Below are 20395 nucleotides of genomic sequence, written 5' to 3'. Positions count from 1 at the left end.
AAGAGTTTGGGAAGGATGAGTGTTAGCTCTTCCCTAAATGTTTGATAGAATTCACCTGTGAAGCCATGTGGTCCTGGACTTTCATTTGTGGAAGATTTTTAATCAGAGTTTCAATTTTATTACTTGTGATTGGTCTGTTCATATTTTCTATTTCTTCCTGGTTCAGTCCTGGAAGGTTATACCTTTCTAAGAATTTGTCCATTTCTTCCAGGTTGTCCATTTTATTGGCATAGAATTGCTTGTAGTAGTCTCTTAGGATGCTTTGTATTTCTGTGTTGTCTGTTGTAATTTCTCCGTTTTCATTTTTAATTTTATTGATTTGAGTCCTCTCCTTCTTTTTCTTGATGAGTCTGGCTAATGGTTTATCAGTATTGTTTATCTTCTCAAAGAACCAGCTTTTAGTTTTTTTGATCTTTCCTCTTATTTTCTTTGTTTCTATTTCATTTATTTCTGCTCTCATCTTTATGATTTCTTTCCTTCTGCTAACTTTGTGTTTTGTTTTTTTTCTATCTCTAGTTCCTTTAGGTGTAAGCTTAGATTGTTCATTTGAAATTTTTCTTGTTTCTTGAGGTAGGCTTGTATAGCCATAAACTTCCCTCTTAGAACTGCTTTTGCTGCATCCCATAGGTTTTGGATCATCATGTTTCATTGTCATTAGTCTCTAGGTATTTTTTGATTTCCCCTTTGATTGCTTAAGTGATCTCTTGGTTATTTAGTAACGAATTATTTAGCCTCCATGTGTTTGTATTTTTTTACGTTTTTTCCCCTGTAATTGATTTCTAATCTCATAGCAGTGTGGTCAGAAAAGATGCTGGATATAATTTCAATTTTCTTAAATTTACAGAAGCTTGATTTGTAACCCAAGATGTGATCTATCCTGGAGAATGTTCTGTGCGCACTTGAGAAGCGATTGTAGTCTGCTGGTTTTGGATGGAATGTTCTATAAATATCAATTAAATCTATCTGGTCTATTGTGTCATTTAAAGCCTGTGTTTCCTTATTTTCATTTTGGATGATATGTCCATTGGTGTAAGTGAGGTGTTAAAGTCCCCCACTATTATTGTGTTACTGTCGATTTCCTCTTTTATAGCTGTTAGCCGTTGGCTTATGTATTGAGGTGCTCCTACGTTTGGTGCATATATATTTATAATTGTTATATCTTCTTCTTGGATTGGTCACTTGATCATTATGTAGTGTCCGTACTTGTCTCTTGTAACATTCGTTATTTTAAAGTCTATTTTATCTTGTATGAATATTGCTACTCCAGCTTTCTTTTGATTTCCATTTGCATGGAATATCTTTTTCCATCCCCCTCACTTTCAGTCTGTATGTGTCCCTCGGTCTGAAGTGGGTCTCTTGGAGACAGCATATATATGGATCTTGTTTTTGTATCCATTGTGCAAGACTGTGTCTTTTGGTTGAAGCAGTTAATCCATTCATATTTAAGGTATTTATCGATATGTATGTTCCTATGACCATTTTCTTAATTGTTTTGGGTTTGTTTTTGTAGGCCTTTTTCTTCTCTTGTGTTTCCCACTTAGAGAAGTTCCTTTAGCATTTGTTGTAGAGCTGCTTTGGTGGTGCTGAATTCTCTTAGTTTTTGCTTATCTGTAAAGCTTTTGATTTCTCCCTCGAATCTGAATGAGATCCTTGCTGGATAAAGTAATCTTGGTTGTAAGTTCTTCCCTTTCATCACTTTAAGTATATCATGCCACTCCCTTCTGGCTTGTAGAGTTTCTGTTGAGAAGTCAGCTGTTAACCTTATTGGAGTTCCCTTGTATGTTATTTGTCGTTTTTCCCTTGCTGCTTTCAATAATTTTTATCTGTCTTTAATTTTTGCCAATTTGATTGCTATGTGTCTCAGTGTGTTTCTCCTTGGGTTTATCCTGTATGGGACTCTCTGTGCTTTCTGGACTTGGGTGGCTATTTCCTTTCCCATGTTAGGGAAGTTTTCGACTATAATCTCTTCAAATATTTTCTCTGGTCCTTTCTCTCTCTCTTCTCCTTCTGGGACCCCTATAATGCGAATGTTGTGTTTAATGTTGTCCTAGATGTCTCTTAGGCTGTCTTCATTTCTTTTCGTTCTTTTTTGTTTACTCTGTTCTCAGCAGTAAATTCCACCATTCTGTCTTCCAGGTTACTTATCCGTTCTTCTGCCTCAGTTAATCTGCTATTGATTACTTGTAGTGTATTTTTCAGTTCAGTTATTGTATTGTTCATCTCTGTTTGTTCTTTAATTCTTCCAGGTCTTTGTTAAACATTTCTTGCATCTTCTCGATCTTTGCCTCCATTCTTTTTCCGAGGTCCTGTATCATCTTCACTATCATTATTCTGAATTCTTTTTCTGGAATGTTGCCTATATTCACTTCACTTAGTTGTTTTTCTGGGGTTTTATCTTGTTCCTTCATCTGGTACCTAGCCTTCTGCCTTTTCATCTTGTCTGTCTTTCTGTGAATGTGATTTTCGTTCCACAGGCTGCAGGATTGTAGTTTTTGTTGCTTCTGCTCTCTGCCCTCTGGTGGATGAGGCTGTCTAAGAGGCTTGTGCCTAGAGTTTATGTGGATTTTGTTAGCTTTTCCATTAATGTTATTTTTCTGTCTCAAGAGCCAGTCTAGTATACCATGTACATTTAGTTGTCATGTTTCCCCAGTCTCCTTTTTCTATAATGGTTTCCTTTTTTGCTGCTGTTTACCTTGACTGTCTTGAATGATACTAGCTAGTTATCCTGTACACTATCTCCAGATCTTGGTTTGTTTGATGCTTTCCTCATGATTTAGATTGGGGTTATGGGTTTTGAAAGAATACCATAGAAGTGAAATACCCTTTTATCACATAATATCAGGTCTATGGGACAGCTACATGACATCACTGGGTGTGATAACTTACGTAGTAAGTCAGTTTGCCAGGGTTTTACCATGAAGTTTGCATTTTTCCTTTGCATACTCTTTTCTTTGGAAGTAAGTTACTAAATCTAGCTCATTTTTGCCTCTCTGCCTCTCTTTTTAATGTTTACCATCACCTCTGTGACTCCGATCTGGCAAAATTATATCACATTCTCTGTTAAATCTCTAACACCTAGAGAATTAGTGTAGAAGGCAGTGTAGCCTTGTGCTTTTATCTGGGCAGGGGTACCTCCTCTTCTGAGAACACAAAATGATTGCTCAGAGAGAATTCAGTAATAAAACATTTACAGTCCCCAAATTTCCCATTTCTTATCTTTACCCAAGAGAATTAGACCCCAGAAGAGAGAATTTACATATTTGAATTATGACATAGCAGTGTTGCAGGGAGGAAAGAAGACATCTTCCCCTCTACTTCATCTTGGTTTTGGTTTGTTTTATTTTCTGGTCATACTTAAGTGGATTTAATCTCTGTCCTGACACAACTATATTATGGAGGGAACTTTCATAACCACCTCTTCATTCTTATTACAAAATAGCTACAGAGTTCCAAACTACATATTCGTAATTTAGAAATGTCTCAGTAACTGTGGCATGGAGCTCTAAACTCTGTACAACTAATTTTTTTCCCCTGTCAAAATATTTACTTGTGAATATAATATATCGTTTACTCTTAGCTTTAAATAATCAAAAGTGTGAGATTGATGGTTTCCTTCTCATTTGAAGCTTAATGAGTTTTTGCATTCTTGAAGATGAAGGCTAGAGTACTTTGTATTTTCATGATGACATCCATTATATCGAAATAATTATTTCTGGTGGAATTAATAATTGCTAGGAGTAAAATAAACAACAAGGACTTACTGTATAGCACAGGGAACTATATTTGATATCTTGTAATAACCTATAATGAAAAAGAATACACACACACACACACATATATATATATGTATATATATATATATAAAACTGAATCACTTCACTGTACACCTGAAAGTAAAACAGCATTGTAAATCAACTATACTTCAATAAAAATTAAAAAAAACAGAAACAAAATAGTTGCTCTGTGGAGGAGATAATAGGAATTTTCTTTTTCTTTCTTTTTTTTAACTTCTTTATTGGAGTATAATTGCTTTACAATGGTGTGTTAGTTTCTGCTCTAAAACAAAGTGAATCAGGTATACGTATGCATATATCCCCATATCTCCTCCCTCTTGCGTCTCCCTACCCCCCTCCCTATCCCACCCCTGTAGGTGGACACAAAGCACCGAGCTGATCTCCCTGTGCTGTGAAGATCCTTCCCACTCGCTATCTATTTTACATTTGGTAGTGTATATATGTCCATGCCACTCTCTCACTTCATCCCAGCTTGCCCTTCCCCCTCCTGGTGTCCTTAAGTCCATTCTCTACGTCTTTGTCTTTATCCTGTCCTGCTCCTAGGTTCTTCAGAACCTTTTTTTCTTTTTAGATTCCATATATATGTGTTAACATAATATTTGTTTTTTTCTTTGTGACTTACTTCATTCTGTATGACAGACTCTGGGTCCATCCACCTCACTACAAATAGCTCAATTTCATTTCTTTTTATGGCTGAGTAGTATTCCATTGTATATATGTGCCACATCTTCTTTATCCATTCATCTGTCGATGGACACTTAGGTTGCTTCCATGTCCTGGCTATTGTAAATAGAGCTTCAGTGAACATTGGGGTACATGACTCTTTTTGAAATATGGTTTTCTTTGGGTATATGGCCAGTAGTGGAATTGCTGGGTCATATGGTAGTTCTATTTTTAGTTTTTTAAGGAACCTCCATACTGTTCTCCATAGTGGCCGTATCAATTTACATTCCCACCAACAGTGCAAGAGGGTTCCCTTTTCTCCACACTCTCTCCAGCATTTATTGTTTTTTTGTTGATGGCCATTCTGACTTGTGTGAGGTGATACCTCATTATAGTTTTGATTTGCATTTCTCTAATGATTGGTGATGTTGAGCATGCTTTGATGCGTTTGTTGGAAATCTGTATAGCTTCTTTGGAGAAATGTCTATTTAGGTCTTCTGCCCATTTTTGGATTGGGTTATTTGTTTTTTTGATATTGAGATGCCTGAGCTGCTTGTATATTTTGGAGATTAATCCTTTGTCAGTTGCTTCGTTTGCAAATATTTTCTCCCATTCTGAGAGTTGTCTTTTCGTCTTGTTTCCTTTGCTGTGCTACAGCTTTGAAGTTTCATTAGGTCCCATTTGTTTATATATTTTTTTTATTTCCATTTCTCTAGAAGCTGGGTCAAAAAGAATCTTGCTGTGATTTATGTCATAGAGCGTTCTGCCTATGTTTTCCTCTAAGAGTTTTATAGTGCCTGGCCTCACATTTAGGTCTTTAATCCATTTTGAGTTTATTTTTGTGTATGGTATTAGGGAGTGTTCTAAAAATTTCATTCTTTTACTTGTAGCTGTCCAGTTTTCCCAGCATCACTTCCTGAAGAGACTATCTTTTCTCCATTGTATAGTCTTACCTCCTTTATCAAAGATAAGGTGACCATATGTGCATGGGTTGTCTCTGAGCTTTCTTTCCTGTTCCTTTGATCTATATTTCTGTTTTTGTGCCAGTACCATACTGTCTTGATTACTGTAGCTTTTTAGTATAGTCTGAAGTCAGGGAGCCTGATTTCTCCAGCTCCATATTTCTTTCTCAAGATTGCTTTGGCTATTTGGGATCTTGGAATTTTAAAATATATTGAAATAAAAGTTATATACTGATACTACTTGCCCATCTTTTCTAATTCTCTTACTTATTGGCTTCTTGGTTAGTTCAATTGATTTGTGACAGCTGTTTGCATATTAGGCAAGTCAATCCTTTTCAATATTATTAAAAATATTGTCCCAGTTTCTAATTCATATTTCAATGTCATTTATTATGCTTTACCATACAAAAGTTTTGGTTTCAATACAGTCATATTTATCAAGATTTTTCTTCATGGGTTCTATTTTTGTCATATTCTGAGAACTGCCTCCCCACTTGAATAGCAGAATGTATTCCCCTCTGTTTTTTCTTGAGCAGCTTTCCGATGTTTTTTTTTTTTTTTTTTAACATTTATTTCTGGACACTCTATTCTGGTATTCTGGCTTATTCTTCTTTCTGACTGTCTTTGCATTAGTGCACAGAAACTTTTAGCATCTCATCCAGTATCACACAGAAAGTAAGTCAATGTGCCCTGTTTGACTCCAGTAAGCCCTTAGACTCTCACTCTCAGATCTGCCTCTTGAGGTACAGATTTATAGATCTTTCTAGTGTAAATTTCATTCCTAAGATTACTGAGCCTTCCTCTGCAGAACAGTCTATGTTTTAGCTTAATGTGGAAAATGCTCATGTTTATTAAGGTGGTAAATAGTCACAGCAGGGGCTGGTGCCATTTGTTTTCCTCTTTATTTTTAGGCTGTCTTTAACTGAACTCAAAGTACTTTATGTGCATCATCTGCTATATTTTGTGTCTTCATGGTCGTATTGAAGAAGAGGGATGTTCATGCAACATTTTGACACTGGGAAAAATTCAGAGACAGAAGGCAGTATAATGAGGTCATGAAATCAGTAGTGACCCTGGCACAGAATTCCACTGTTTTGAGCCTCCCATAATCAATAGTGACTCTAATTCTAACCTTTTTCCATATCATGTTTTCTTTAAACCCAGCTTTCACCCCTGAACTAGATAGTTAGGCTGCCATTGGGTTCCAAATTCTGTCTCAGATTTGGGTGAGTCACTTTCAAAAGAAAGAAGGGAAAAAAAGAGAGAAATAAAAAAATAGAAAAAAGAACAGAAAAAAGAGACAGAGATGGAAGTTATTGTTGCTTCCTAACATGATAGAACCCATATGCACCCTAGAAACTAACTGCCCAGCTACTAACTCATGGAGAATATAGGCTGTCTCCTAACTGCAATCCCAGGATTCTTACTTTACTTCAGAAAAAAAAATGTCATCCATCATACCTCTTACTTGATGCTGATGAACGTGTGAACACAGGCCAAGCACATATTTTGCTTTAGCTAGAGTAGCAACCAGGAGTCAAACTTAAAATAGATACCTCTGTTATGGTGGATGAACACCTGTATCTTATATTTCAGAATTTCACATGCCTTATGTTATATTTTGAATTATTGGATAATTTTACCTGCCATAATTCAAATTGATATGGGTCTTTAGGCAAATCAACATATTGAATGATTAAAAAAAAATCTACCAAGACTTTTTAAAAGATCCATCTTTTCTGTAGGAATTAATATTGTTCTATTTAGAGTGACCAAGGAGAATACTGGCATTTGACGCACATCCACAATTTAAGATTATCTAATGTGTTTTTATTACTTAATCAATCATCTCTGGTAGTTATTCCTTTTGTTCGCCTACTTAATATATTCGAGGAATGAATGCTAGGTTCAGGCCAATAAGCCTCTTTTATGGTTTACAGTTTTACTATCATTTCCCTCACCGCGGTATATTAAAAAAGAGACAGGATGAGCTTACATGAGTAAGCACTCAGCTGTGGTTGCAAATTCTCCATGCTCACCATCTTACTTCCCAGAGAGGGGACTGTAATAGAATTGGTCTGTCTGTCTCTCTCAGCTGTATATAGGCTTAGAAGGACACATTCAAAAAGAAACAGGCATCTAAGGAAACATCATTCATACACATTCTCTGCCCCCTGTTGTTTTGTGGTGGCTTTATAGCAGTGATATAATGTTCTGCTTGTTTAAACTTAATCGAAATAAGTAATAATTTATCTTTGCTTTATATCCTCCTTTATTCATTTTATTTTTATTTCCCTTTAATTTGTTTTGGTAGCTGTAAAATTTAAGGGTGAATAGTTAGGGGTTAGAGTCAAGTGTACGGCACACAGATTCTCAATAAACCTCCACATCTTGCCAGTGCCCCCAGCCTTCAGTCTCCTCACACTCATTCTCATCCTGTCCGTAGATGACATGGCATTTGGTGAACCTGTCAGTCTGAAATTATGACTCTCAAAGACACTTCAGAGCGTTGAAAGCAGCCCATCCTGGCACTGAGCATTTCCACGGCTATACTTACACAGTACCCTTAAATAAATAATATAGAAATCTATTTTAAATCCCATGGACTGGGGCTTCCCTGGTGGCTCAGTGGTTAAGAATCTGCCTGCCAATGCAGAGGACATGGGTTTGAGCCCTGGTCCGGGAAGATCCCACATGCCACGGAGCAACTAAGCCCATGCGCCACAACTACTGAGCCTGTGCTCTAGAGCCTGCGAGCCACAACTACTGAGCCCATGCGCCACAACTACTGAAGCCCGCGCACCTAGAGCCTGTGCTTCACAATGAAAAGCCACCACAATGAGAAGCCTGTGCACCGCAACAAAGAGTAGCCCCTGCTCACTGCAACTAGAGAAAGCCCGTGCGCAGCTACGAAGACCCAATGCAGCCAAAAATAAATAAAGAAAATAAATAAATTTTAAATCCCATGGACCAAGTTGGAAGTTTGCCATTAGTAGAACTCACTGAACCATCAAATTGGAGGGTTTTTTTTTCTTTTGTCACTTGTTATTCTGAAATAGTAAAAGTTGTTAAAAGTACCGACGCTACTAAAGAGAGTAGCTTAAACCTTTAGTTCTTCTTACGTAATCTGCATTATCTTCAACTTACTTTTTCTTGAATTTCTTACTGGAAGAATTCAGTTACTTAACAACAACAACAACAACAAAAAATTAAAACGCTCTAGCACTGAGTCAATTCTTTTTTTTTCCTTAACAACACAGACTGTCAGCTATTTTACATTGGTAGTGTCTTATTACCAAAGGAAACTGCATGGAAAAGCACCGCTTCTTAAATCCTTCCATGTTGATTTGTAGCTTTAGAGGTTTGTGTTCTTTAGATGTTCTCCATGGTTGGAGAAGAGGATTTCATGGCAGTCGGGACAAAGCACCATATGGTTGGGTTGAGGTGAATGATCATAAAAGCACATGAGAGATGGGAGGAGAGGTGTCACTTGTCAGTCTTTATCCCTAGAGGAAGCTCTGGTGACAGGGGAATGATTGAAACAGCACTTTTGGGGTCGCTGGGCATGGAGAAGGGATAAACAATGACTAGGAATTCAGTGATGTAAACTCAAGGGAAAGGATGGAAGCAAAGGGAGCTGGGGATTGGGTAGAAGTGTAGCTCTCCTGCAGTTGGTGAAAGATGCCAGGGAGAGACATTGATGGGAGAGATGATTAAAGATGGCCTCGTAAAGCCCTGGAATAGTGACAGATGGAAAGGCTACAGTGATTAGTAAGAAAATACAGAGAAGGAAAGAAGACCTGAAATGAAGTAAACTCTTGTAGGAGGAGGCATGTGCGATGATAAAAAGGGAAAACAAAAGATGAATTTTTCTCTGCTACCTGTTAAGGGAAATAGGCACAGAGATGGAGGGGACCAAGTCCTGTCCTTGGATATAGGAAGCACTCTTTTCCCCAACTCACTTGACCTATCAGAGCCCAAATCCTTCTTAAAGCCTTTCCAGTAGGGTGTCTGGATTTCCAGCCTGACAACTTGACATTGGGCCAGCAAAAACAGACTTTTTGCTCCCTGGATCTAAAGATAGAGAAATAAAAAATACCATTTACTGAGTACAAATCATACGCTAGGGAGTGTGAGCAGCCCTTGAAGTCCATCTCTCGTCATCACTCAACCCTGCATGTTAAAGATTTTGGATCAGTTTTTAAACATGGAAAATAGGGCTTCCCTGGTGGCGCAGTGGTTGAGAGTCCACCTGCCAATGCAGGGGACGCGGGTTCCTGCCCCGGTCCGGGAGGATCCCACATGCCGCGGAGCGGCTGGGCCCGTGAGCCATGGCCGCTGAGCCTGCGCGTCCGGAGCCTGTGCTCAGCAACGGGAGAGGCCACAACAGAGAGAGGCCTGCGTACCGCAAAAAATAAATAAATAAATAAACATGGAAAATAATCTTCAAAGAAGCTAAATAACTTCTCAGGTCACATAGTCACAGAGTATCAGAGCAGGGATCCAACATCATGTCTATTTATTTGCAGTTTTCTAGTCAGAACCATTTGTTTATGTAACTGATAGATTAACCACCTCCACAAACTGCTTGTGACTCTTGCTCCATTTTGGATAAACTCTTTAAAAGGTATTTCCCTCAATGAAGTGAAAATAAAGAAAGCATTAAAAGCATACAACATATGCGTTTACATATATACAATGTACAGATTGTAAACACATTCATTCACACATGTGATGGTTGACCAGTTCTCCAGATATTATTTTTTTCTTCTCATTTTCTTTTGAAAAGACTTTAAACTCTGAGAGATGTAGTTATCTCTGCTAAAATGATAATACTTTCCAGAATTTGTTTTTCTTCTTATCTCTTTGTGTGGCCGTAGGTAATTTTTCGTAGCATACTGCCTTAGCCTTGCAATTCTCTTTGATGTGTGGTCCTGGGATAAGCATCGGACTTCTTATAACAGATCCCCAGGTCAGGGCTGCACAGGTCAGGCCAAAGCAGTTTTCCAGGCTTCTTTTCTGCTCCTTAATAAAATGTTATTGCTCTTAGAAACATTCCTATATGAATGCATGTTTTACATTGTTTGGTACATAGTTGGATTTCGGAAACATTTTCCCCTATTTGATCCAAAATGAAATATTCTTACCACTAGCCTACATTCCCTGGAAACCTCCCTCTGAGTTCAGTTTTTCACTCCACTTTGTAATTTATTAGCAGAGTAATAATGGTTAGCATAACCAGCTTGCAGTGATAGCTCAGTCCCCTTCCAGTACCTAATCTCAAATACCCATTTTTCATGGTGGCAAAATGAAACTTTCTAATCAAAGTCTAAACATCATAATTTCACAAGTTTGCAAAGCCTTTCGTTTAGCTAACAACTGCAAGAATGCATTGGATGCCTAGGATGTGACTAAATACAGTGCACTAGATTTGGGTCTTAAACTGTGGTGAACGGTTTAGACTTGGTACCTACTCTTACCAAGCATATCCTTTGGGATAGGATACAAAAAAGTGACTAGACCACAGCAGTGCAGTGTAGGACATGTCCTGAGGAGATGCTTATTCTTCTTGTGTGAAAGCTCAGTAGAGGCACCTAAGCCAGGATGGGGATCAGTGAGGTGACTCCTAGGCTGAACTCAAGAAGCCCAGGTCAGAGCAGCAAAGCAGCTGGAGGGAGGAATTCCATCCAGCTCAGGTTCAGCACCCGGAAGTAGCAGAGGTAAGAGCATGAGGTTTTCATGGAACCCAGCAAGTTCAGCTTGGAGAGCTGAGAGGTAGCAAGGAACCAGGCCTGCAACTGAAGACTTTCAAAACTCAAGACTAGCTTCTCAACCCCAGAGACCTTCAACTGGATCCTTTATCAGGCTTAACACTGCCCAAGACAACTGAGACAGTAGACTGGGATGGGAGGAGCCATGTTGGAGGTGGGAGGAGATAGGTCCTTGAGGGTGAAGCAGGGGCAGGGAGAATTCCCGAGCTGGCCTTCCTCCCTGGAATTGGGAAATGGATTAAAACAGGCCTTCACACCTTGCCTTACATGTCCTCATCCATCCATGAATATTGAATGGATTAATTATTTGTTACATGCATTGATTTACCAAAGAAAATTCATACATGTATGATCCAACTCCATAGCACTCTTACTATGGATAGTTTATAAAATGATGAATTAAATAGGTTTCTGGGAACAGAATAGAAATGGTTTAGTGAGAAAGTGTGTTCTGATTTCTAAACAACCATCCTGCCAAAACACTTAGAACGGGACACATTTGTAAGTAAGAGACTGTCTCAAACTTTGTAATTGTCTTACATACATATACCGTATGTCTTCAAATTAGTTCCAGGCTCTCCCAAGAAAAAATTCATGGTTTTAAAATAATTAATTCTTCACTTCAAGAATAACCATAGGAGATTATAGACATTCAATAAATAATGGTTACTTGTTTTTAGATACTAACCCAGTAAGTTATTTCATGTAAATATTTAGGTTTAATGAGATATTGTATAGTTCATGCATTGCTATCTCATGCTAACCAAAATTGAAAAATGGTTTCAAATCACTATGTTTTTTAGTCCACATTTCTTAGATTTATTAAAATTCATTATACACTAGCTCAAACGCCATGATTCTTTGAATTTTGAAAATCATATGGAACTTTAGAAAAAAAATGTTAGTCTTTGTCATTTTCAACCATATACAGCCAAGCTTTTTTCAGTAAGCTTGTGAAATTACTTTGTGAACTCTAAAAACTCCAAACTACAATTTAACTGTTATCTACTTCTCCATTTAGACAATTAAAAGCTAGAGTTTGGTGTCAAAGGAATAACAACAAGAAAAAAGTCCAAAAGGAAAAGACATAGATGTTTGGCCTTAGCACAGTTAGATGATCCTATCATTTCACTAATGTTCTCTGTTTATATTTTATTTTTATCAAATCTGCCAGCTAATGAAAAGATGCAATAAATAAAGCATCTGGCTGATCTGCTGGCTACATTTATAGTATTTTAGTTCTATAAAATAAAAATAGACATGGAGAGTAACAGGGTTGGTTGTATGACGTTTAATGCAAATTAAATATTTTTGTATTTTTATGAATATGTCTTATCATCTTTCATATGTCTCACAGGGATTGGAGGTTAGGCATTGTTAATAAGCTCAGAGAAAAATTAATGTCCATAAACACTGTATATTAAAAATCCAACAGAAAGAAAGCGTCTCTGGTATCTAGAGGGAATGTAGCTCTACAGAAAAATTAACCCAATATTGTAATTGTTATCAATGATTTTGCGATGACATCACAAAAATATTATTATTGGTTTTGAGTTTCAAAACTATCTATTCTTTGGATTTACATTATCTTAAGAAATCATCTCCTTTTCCGGATGTTGCTATGATAAAATATATTTAAAAGAAAAACCAAAAAACTATGTTATACTGTGGCAAATTCTCCTCTTCTTCTCCATGACAATAGATAAAGGAGCTGTAACCATGACAACAGTAATGGGCCCGGGAGATTAGGGCCAGACTGGAGATTAGGGCTCCAAGAGCAAAGAAAAGAAGTCCTGATTGGTTCTTTATTGAGACCTTATGTGATGACAAGTTACCGTTGAGAGAAAGCATGAAGGATTAGTAAGAACAAAATGATTTCTCTTGTATAAAGTAAGAAGCCATTCCTTTGTTAAAAATGTGTCCCTTCCTTTTTATATAACGACTGTTGAAATTGAGGTAAGGAGTCCATGATTAATTGTCTCCTCTGAGCTTTGATAAATCGAGTCTAGACTAGCTCTGTGAGAAGACACTTCGGAAGCCTGGAGCAAAAAGCATCTGTGTGGAGCCCCATCACCCTCCTTGTTGGCAGCCCCTGAATGGGTGGAGAAACCAACTCGTTTTTGATGTGGTGCCGTCTATAAGCAGAGCGCTCTTGGTGGAAGAGGATTTGAGAGTTTCTTTCCTGTTCTTTGAAAACTTACCTTTCTAACTTCTTGAAAATTCTCAAAAGATTTTTCCAAGCCATCATTGTTCACATTTTGTTTTTAAAAAATCTTTTGTTTAAAAAAAAAAAAATTGAAAGGATCCCATTTTCTTTAAAGTGGTGAGATGTATAGGTATTACATTTTGAGAAAACATGCTATCTATGATTTTAACATGGATTCATTGATAAAGGGGGTATTTGCTATTTTTGAAGTGATAAATTTACAGGCCTGAGAATGTTTGGTCAAATGGTATGAATATTTTTCATTTTAAAGTATTTTGCCAAATTGACTTCTAAAAAGATTGTACTCTTACAAACTTCAGCTGATAGCATGAAGGTGCTATACCCTAGCCAACGTTTTATATCAATGTCTTTAGATTCGTGCTACTCTGACAGATTTTTTTTTTAAAAGCTTTTTTAAAAAAAAATATTTATTTATTTATGGCTGTGTTGGGTCTTCATTGCTGCACGCGGGCTTTCTCTTGTTGTGGTGAGCGGGGGCTACTCTTCGTTGTGGTGCACGGGCTTCTCATTGCGGTGGCTTCTCATTGCGGAGCACGAGCTCTAGGAATGCGGGCTTCAGTAGTTGTGGCTCATGGGCTCTAGAGCGCAGGCTCAGTAGTTGTGGTGCACGGGCTTTGTTGCTCCGCAGCATGTGGCATCTTCCCAGACCAGGGCTTGAACCTGTGTCCCCTGCACTGGCAGGTGGATTCTCAACCACTGTGCCACCAGGGAAGTCCCTGACAGATTTTTAAATAGTTTATTCTGACAGATTTTTTTTTTTTTTTAGATTTTGTTTAAATGTACATTTCTTTTATTATTGTCAGGTTGAACCCTATTTTTAAAGAAAGTTATTCATTATTTTATTGATTTTTCAGACATTCTTTTTTATTACAGATATTAACTATATGTCTGTTAGCTATTTGACAAAAACTTTGAATCAGTCTTTACAGAGGAAACCCATCTAAACTAATTAAAAAGGAAAGTAGGATTTAAGTGAATGAGATGGGCTTGAGTGGGAACTGCCTGTGCAAAGGCCCTGGGGAACTGCCAGGGGTTCAGCCTGGAGAGAGCATGTTCAGTGTAAGCATCAAAAAGCCAGGGCACATCATGTGCGTCCCATGAGAACAATGGCCTCATCTCCTCTGCGCTGGAAGAAGGGCTGGCATAGGATAGGCACTCTGTGAATATGTGCTGAATGAGTAGAGCTGATATGGACACATGCAAGCCTCTGCCCAAAGCTGTTATATTTCTGCCAGCAGAACACACAAGGCTATTGTGCAGGAAGGTTATGTCCCTGGGATTATGCTCCGCCTACGGTGGAGGAAGAGTGAGTAGATAAATCCCCCAACATGCTTCCCTCAGGGACATACTTCTCGAGTCCTGTGCTGCATTGTCTCCCAGAGTCTCCAGTAAGGTTGCCCTTCAAGTTACCCTGAATGACAACCAGTCAGATAACTCACTCTCTCTAGCCTTCGCTCCCTGGCCAGTCTCTCTTCCCAAGTCCCCACTGATCTTTCCTGTGATCACCTTCCAAATAAAGTATGTGCACTTAAATCCACTTCTTAGGGCCTGTTGATGGGAGAAGCCAAACCTAGAAAAATGGTAAACAGGAGCAAGGCCAACAGGCAGGTTGAGAAGTTTGGAGTTTCTCTGAGGTACAGAGCAGACACTGAGGAGAAATAGTAGAGGGATATGAGCAGGTGTGTCTTTTGACACGTTGATTCTAGATGCTGTACAGAGAATACATTTGAGGGAGGTGAGTGGAAGGAAAGCAGAGGAGCTGGAAGACCATTGTGGTGAGTCTGTTGAGAGAGATTGACAGCGACAGCGCGGATAGGAGTGTGGGCGTGGAGACAAGAGAGAGTAGATGTAGCAGATGTCCAGGAAGGGGAATCCTCAAAGACGTGAGTGAGGGTGAGTCGGAAATAGGGGATACATTTCAGGGTTCTAAGCTGTAGATTTGAGAAGAAAGTGTAGACAACTGAGTTCAGCAGCCCAGGAGGAGAAGCAGGCTGAGAGCGTCAGTGAGGGGGCAGGGAGAGGATAAATTCACTTCAGTGTGCTAGTTTGAGCTGTCCATGGTGTGTGGAAGCAAAGGTTTTTGTCAAGAGGCTAAATATCACCCATATTTTTGAGAGAGATGCTCCCTATCCAGGCATCAGTCTCTCCCGGTCCGCTTAGTACCCTGCCATAAAAGATCGACTAGCTTACCATCAGTCTTCCTTTTATTTCAAATACTGTGCTGATCAAGAAAGCAAGGGGAGGGATAAACTGGAAGATTGGGGACTGACATATACACACTACTATATATAAAATAGATAACTAATGAGGACCTACTGTATAGCACAGGGAACTCTACGCAATACTCTGTAATGACCTATATGGGAAAATAATCTAATAAAGAGTGGATGTATGTACATGGATAACTGATTCACTTTGCTGTACACCTGAATTAATACAACATTGTAAATCAACTATACCCCAATAAAATTTCTTTTTTAAAAAAAGAAAAAGGAAGGGAAATTGTATCTACAAAGAAGTTGGCTAAGAATCTATGGAGCCAGAAATAACTTTGAAAGCTTTTTGCAGTTCTTGAGAACCTCTGTTTCTGGTTCTAACTGGTATGTATTGTAAACTGACAGTTTCTGGAACCACTGGAAATGTGATATTCCTCCCGCCCCCCAAATGGATTTTCCAGCTAACAGGAGTTTAGTTTACGGCAGGAATGCCCACTCAGCCAGCCCCTGGAGAAAGTAAATGCAAGAATGGAGACTGAACTTCAGTAAGAAACTAGAGAAAATGGCCCACAGAAGCCAGTTTGAAGACTAAATTTAGACACATGGGTACTTCTGCTTTGGGGCTAGGAATCACCTGTCAAAATGAAATACATGTTCTTTAGACTTGGGAACTTGAACAAATAAGAACAAAATAGAGGGCTTCCCTGGTGGCGCAGTGGTTGAGAGTCCACCTGCCGATGCAGGGGACACGGGTTCGTGCCCCGGTCCGGGAAGATCCCACATACCGCAGAGTGGCTGGGCCCGTGAGCCATGGCCGCTGAGCCTGCGTTGTCCAGAGCCTGTGCTCCGCAACAGGAGAGGCCACAACAGTGAGAGGCCCGTGTACCGCAAAAAAAAAAAAAAAAAAAAAAAAAGAATAAAATAGAGATATCCAGCAAATATAAATTATGAATTCACAAACACATACACACGCACAGAGACATCTATCACAAACATCTGTTACAGATTATAAATGCCTCAGGTGTTTGAAAAACTAGTTTTCCCGTCGTGGATGATTCAATTATTCCTGTACGTAACAATCATTCAATCTGGCTATAAATATGATGGTACTAAACAAGCATGGTACAATGGTACATCTTGATGTCTGGTGGAATTTTTTTGTCATTTCTTCTACTAGCAGGTAGTCCATGAGAACTGCTGCTACTTTTTATCTCTCATCAACATTTAATTTGCTACTTGTAATTTTCTCTGATCTTTGAAAATATAAAAACAAGGTCCTTCAAATTGTATCTAAAACAGTGTAAATGGGCTCCATCTGAGTGGAGTAAGGTTTTGTAATAACTAGTTGGTTACCTGAAGCATTTATCAATACTTGTAGGGAATTCCCTGGTGGTCCAGTGGTTAGGACTTGGTGCTTTCAATGACTTGGGCCTGGGTTCGATCCCTGGTCGGGGAACTAAGATCCCGCAAGCAGCTCGGTGCAGCAAAAAAAAAAAAAGCTTGTAAATCTATGTTTCCCTGTTTCATGCCCTAACAGAATATATTTCCTTATTGTCATGGATCCCTTTAGTAATAGAAACTGGACAAATATGCAGTAGAATCATATGTTATTAATTTGCCAATCTTTTATAAACCCCAAGAAATTCGAATACATCTTTTTTTTTTAATTTTAAAGATTTAATTTTATTTATTTTTGGCTGTGTTGGGTCTTTGTTACTGTGTGTGGGCTTTCTCTAGTTTCAACGAGCAGTGGCTACTCTTCATTGCAGTGTGCGGGCTTCTCTTGTTGCGGACCATGGGCTCTAGGTGCGTGGGCTTCAGTAGTTGCAGCATGCGGGCTCAGTAGTTGTGGCTCGCAGGCTGTAGAGCACAGGCTCAGTAGTTGTGGCACACGGGTTTAGTTGCTCTGCGGTATGCAGGACCTTCCCGGACCAGGGATCAAACCTGTGTCCCCTGCATTGGCAGGCAGATTCTTATCCACTACGCCACCAGGGAAGTCCCCATTTTTTTTTTTAATTGAAGTATAGTTGGTTTACAATTTTGTGTTAGCTTCAGATGTACAGCAAACTGATTCAGATATATATAGAGAGATGTAGATATAGATATCTATATATATATTCTTTTTCAGATTCTTTTCTCATATAGGTTATTACAAAATATTGAGTATAGTTCTCCATGCTATACAGTAGGTCCTTGTTGGTTATCTATTTTATATATAGTAGGAGTAGAGGAGGGATAAATTAGGAGTTTGGGATTAACATATACACTCTAATACCTTTGATTCCACTTACTGTTTCTTTTCTTCCTCTTTTGTTCCTTCCTTTAGAATCTATGGGAAGGTACCATTCTATGTTTGCTAACGGGTCTTCTTTGCCTTCCTATGCATTTCTTACCCATGTCCCAACACCTCTGACAGCCTCCTCTCCTTCCTCCTTAGCTATCCCGAGCTCCAGCATCCTCCCTTCTGCTCCCAGAGACGTGGTCCCTGTCCTGGTTTCCAGTCGGTTTGTCCGTCTCAGCTGGCGCCCGCCCGCAGAAGCAAAAGGGAACATTCAAGCCTTCACGGTTTTTTACTCCAGAGAAGGTGACAACAGGTAGGTACTACCAGTGAAATTCAGCCTAATCCACCAGGTCTTTAAATGTAGACTGTGGCGTGATGGCAGCGGGAGGTCTTGAGCAGGAACTTTGGAGACTGTGGGAAATCTCTCCTCTGTGCCCTTCACTCATTACTCGGTGGAGATAACATGTCTCTGTTGCCTGTGTGGGGTTTTTTTTAAGGCAGGATTGTGTACAGAATCAAATTCAATCATTTATAGAAAACTTCCTTGAAAAACAGAAAAGCATGTAAATATATGATATCAGGGTTTTTTGTTTGTTTTTTTAATTTCCTTGAGTTTCAAAGTGGTAAGCAGAGAACAGAATCGGGCTGTGTATTGATAGAACCAAGTGTGGGAGAACCAGTGTGGCAGGGTGCAAACTCAGCTCTGTCACTGACATCATGTGATCTCAAGAAAATGACATAACTTCTCTAAACCTTATTTCACTCTTTAATAAAGAGGAAATAATAGTACTTACCTTGAAGGTCTTTGTTAGGATTAAATTAGCTTGCATTTACAAAGGTCATTTAAGAGTATCTAGTATTTGCTAAAAGTTCTTAATATCATTATTGTCTAGGTAAAAGTGAGCTGTATGCGTCTCGTTTCAAGATTACAATCTACTGTTGTTTTTTGTTTTTTTGGGTTTTTTCTCATCATTTTTTCTTTAAGATGTTTCACTGTTTTAAGGCTTTGAAGTTTGATTTGTAAGTCTATGATGGTTATTGGTTAGTTCTAATCTATAAGAATAAACTGTATGACACCCCATTTAATTAACTATATTACACTTTATATTCTCTATTTGATCACTCTCATATCTGCAGTCTTTGTGTTTCTGCTGACTCTTCCTCATGGGGGATTACTTCTTCCCATGTTTGAGTGATTCTTGATTGTTAAATCTAGTCCTTAGAAATTTATCTGAGGGAATTTTTGAGGCCAAGGTTTAAAGTACATTCTCAGGGAGGATTTGCTTTACCAAAACGAGACCACATTAAACCAAATTTTCACTAAGGTATATTTGGTCCATACAGGTCTCATACTGATATTTTATTAGTTATCAGAAAATCCATTGTGTGATAACATTTGTTTTTCTGCCATTTTTAACATATCAACTTAAATAAATAAATGCAGACTTGTGGTAAGCAATTTTTAGAGACGTTTTTGTTGTTCCAACTGAGCTAAGACTGAGACTGGCATGTATTCACCAATTCTCTCATGAGGCTAATTTCACATTCTAGTTCATCCACTGAAGTTTGGTCTTTCAGGATCCTGGCTGTATGCAAGGTTCTTCAGTCAGACCTTGTACCCAACTTCACCTGCAGATTTGTTTCTTGTTCTCTTCTCCTGTTAGTTTCTAAAGCTACTAGCTCCAGACTTCTCTTGAAAGGCAAATACTCTCAGTTAAACACCGGCCCCGCAAGTCAGCTTTCCCACTGTGATAATTCTCTTACTTTGCTGCCAGCAAGTTCCTGGATAATTTTTTTTTTTAATAAAAGAGATTGTGAACAATTTTGGCAGCATTTTAGGCGTGCTGTAGAAGGGTTTTTCACATACGATCTAGTTTGCCATACTGCTTGAAATGGAGTTTTGTAATATTTATCAAATGCCCATGTGATTGGTAAGATTAAAGCATAAAGCCACTCTGTAAACGTCTCACTTAGAAGGAATCAGAAAGCTATAGGAAGCTTTCTTAATGGACCTTTCCATTCTGTTTTTTAAGCATTTTGTAAGTTTCTCTCCTCATCAACTTTTGGGTTTTTTTTATGTTGCCAATTAAAGGTGATAAAAGAGATCAGCGTGTGAAAGCTGAATTTGCTTTAGAGAAACAATATATTGCTAAATCCCAAGATTCTGTAGAGAAGAACACCTATTTTCAAATGTACTCAGCAGACCTACCTATGCCTCTCGCACGGGGAGGGAACAGCATCATTATGTCCTTCAGTAGATGAGGATTTTGATAAGGCAACTAGGATCTTTACAAAATAGCCATCTGTTGACTTGGCTGAGTTCCAAGTTTCACATCTTTTCTTCCATTTTAAACCTCCTCTTATATACAACCAGTCTAAAGTGGACATCCAGTGGTACACAGGGGTTCCTGGGATGTGGCAGCTTCTTCTTTCATCCTTTCTTTATTTTAATATTATTTATTTTATTTTATTATTTATTTT

At 38.5% G+C, this 20395-nt stretch overlaps 1 protein-coding gene across 1 annotated transcript in view; it reads left to right on the top strand.

Annotated features, from left to right (window-relative positions):
- Positions 1-20395, top strand: part of LOC137204224 (netrin receptor DCC-like) — a 190869-nt gene that overhangs the window by 81704 nt on the left and 88770 nt on the right. Inside the window, exon 4 of the mRNA XM_067701461.1 lies at positions 18071-18227. Within this exon, the coding sequence (XP_067557562.1) occupies positions 18071-18227 (157 nt within the window). The remainder of the gene's footprint in view (positions 1-18070; positions 18228-20395) is intronic.

This window comes from Pseudorca crassidens, chromosome 12 (genome assembly GCF_039906515.1).
Source record: "Pseudorca crassidens isolate mPseCra1 chromosome 12, mPseCra1.hap1, whole genome shotgun sequence".
NCBI lineage: Eukaryota > Metazoa > Chordata > Mammalia > Artiodactyla > Delphinidae > Pseudorca > Pseudorca crassidens.
This window is presented reverse-complemented; position numbering and strand designations above follow the sequence as displayed.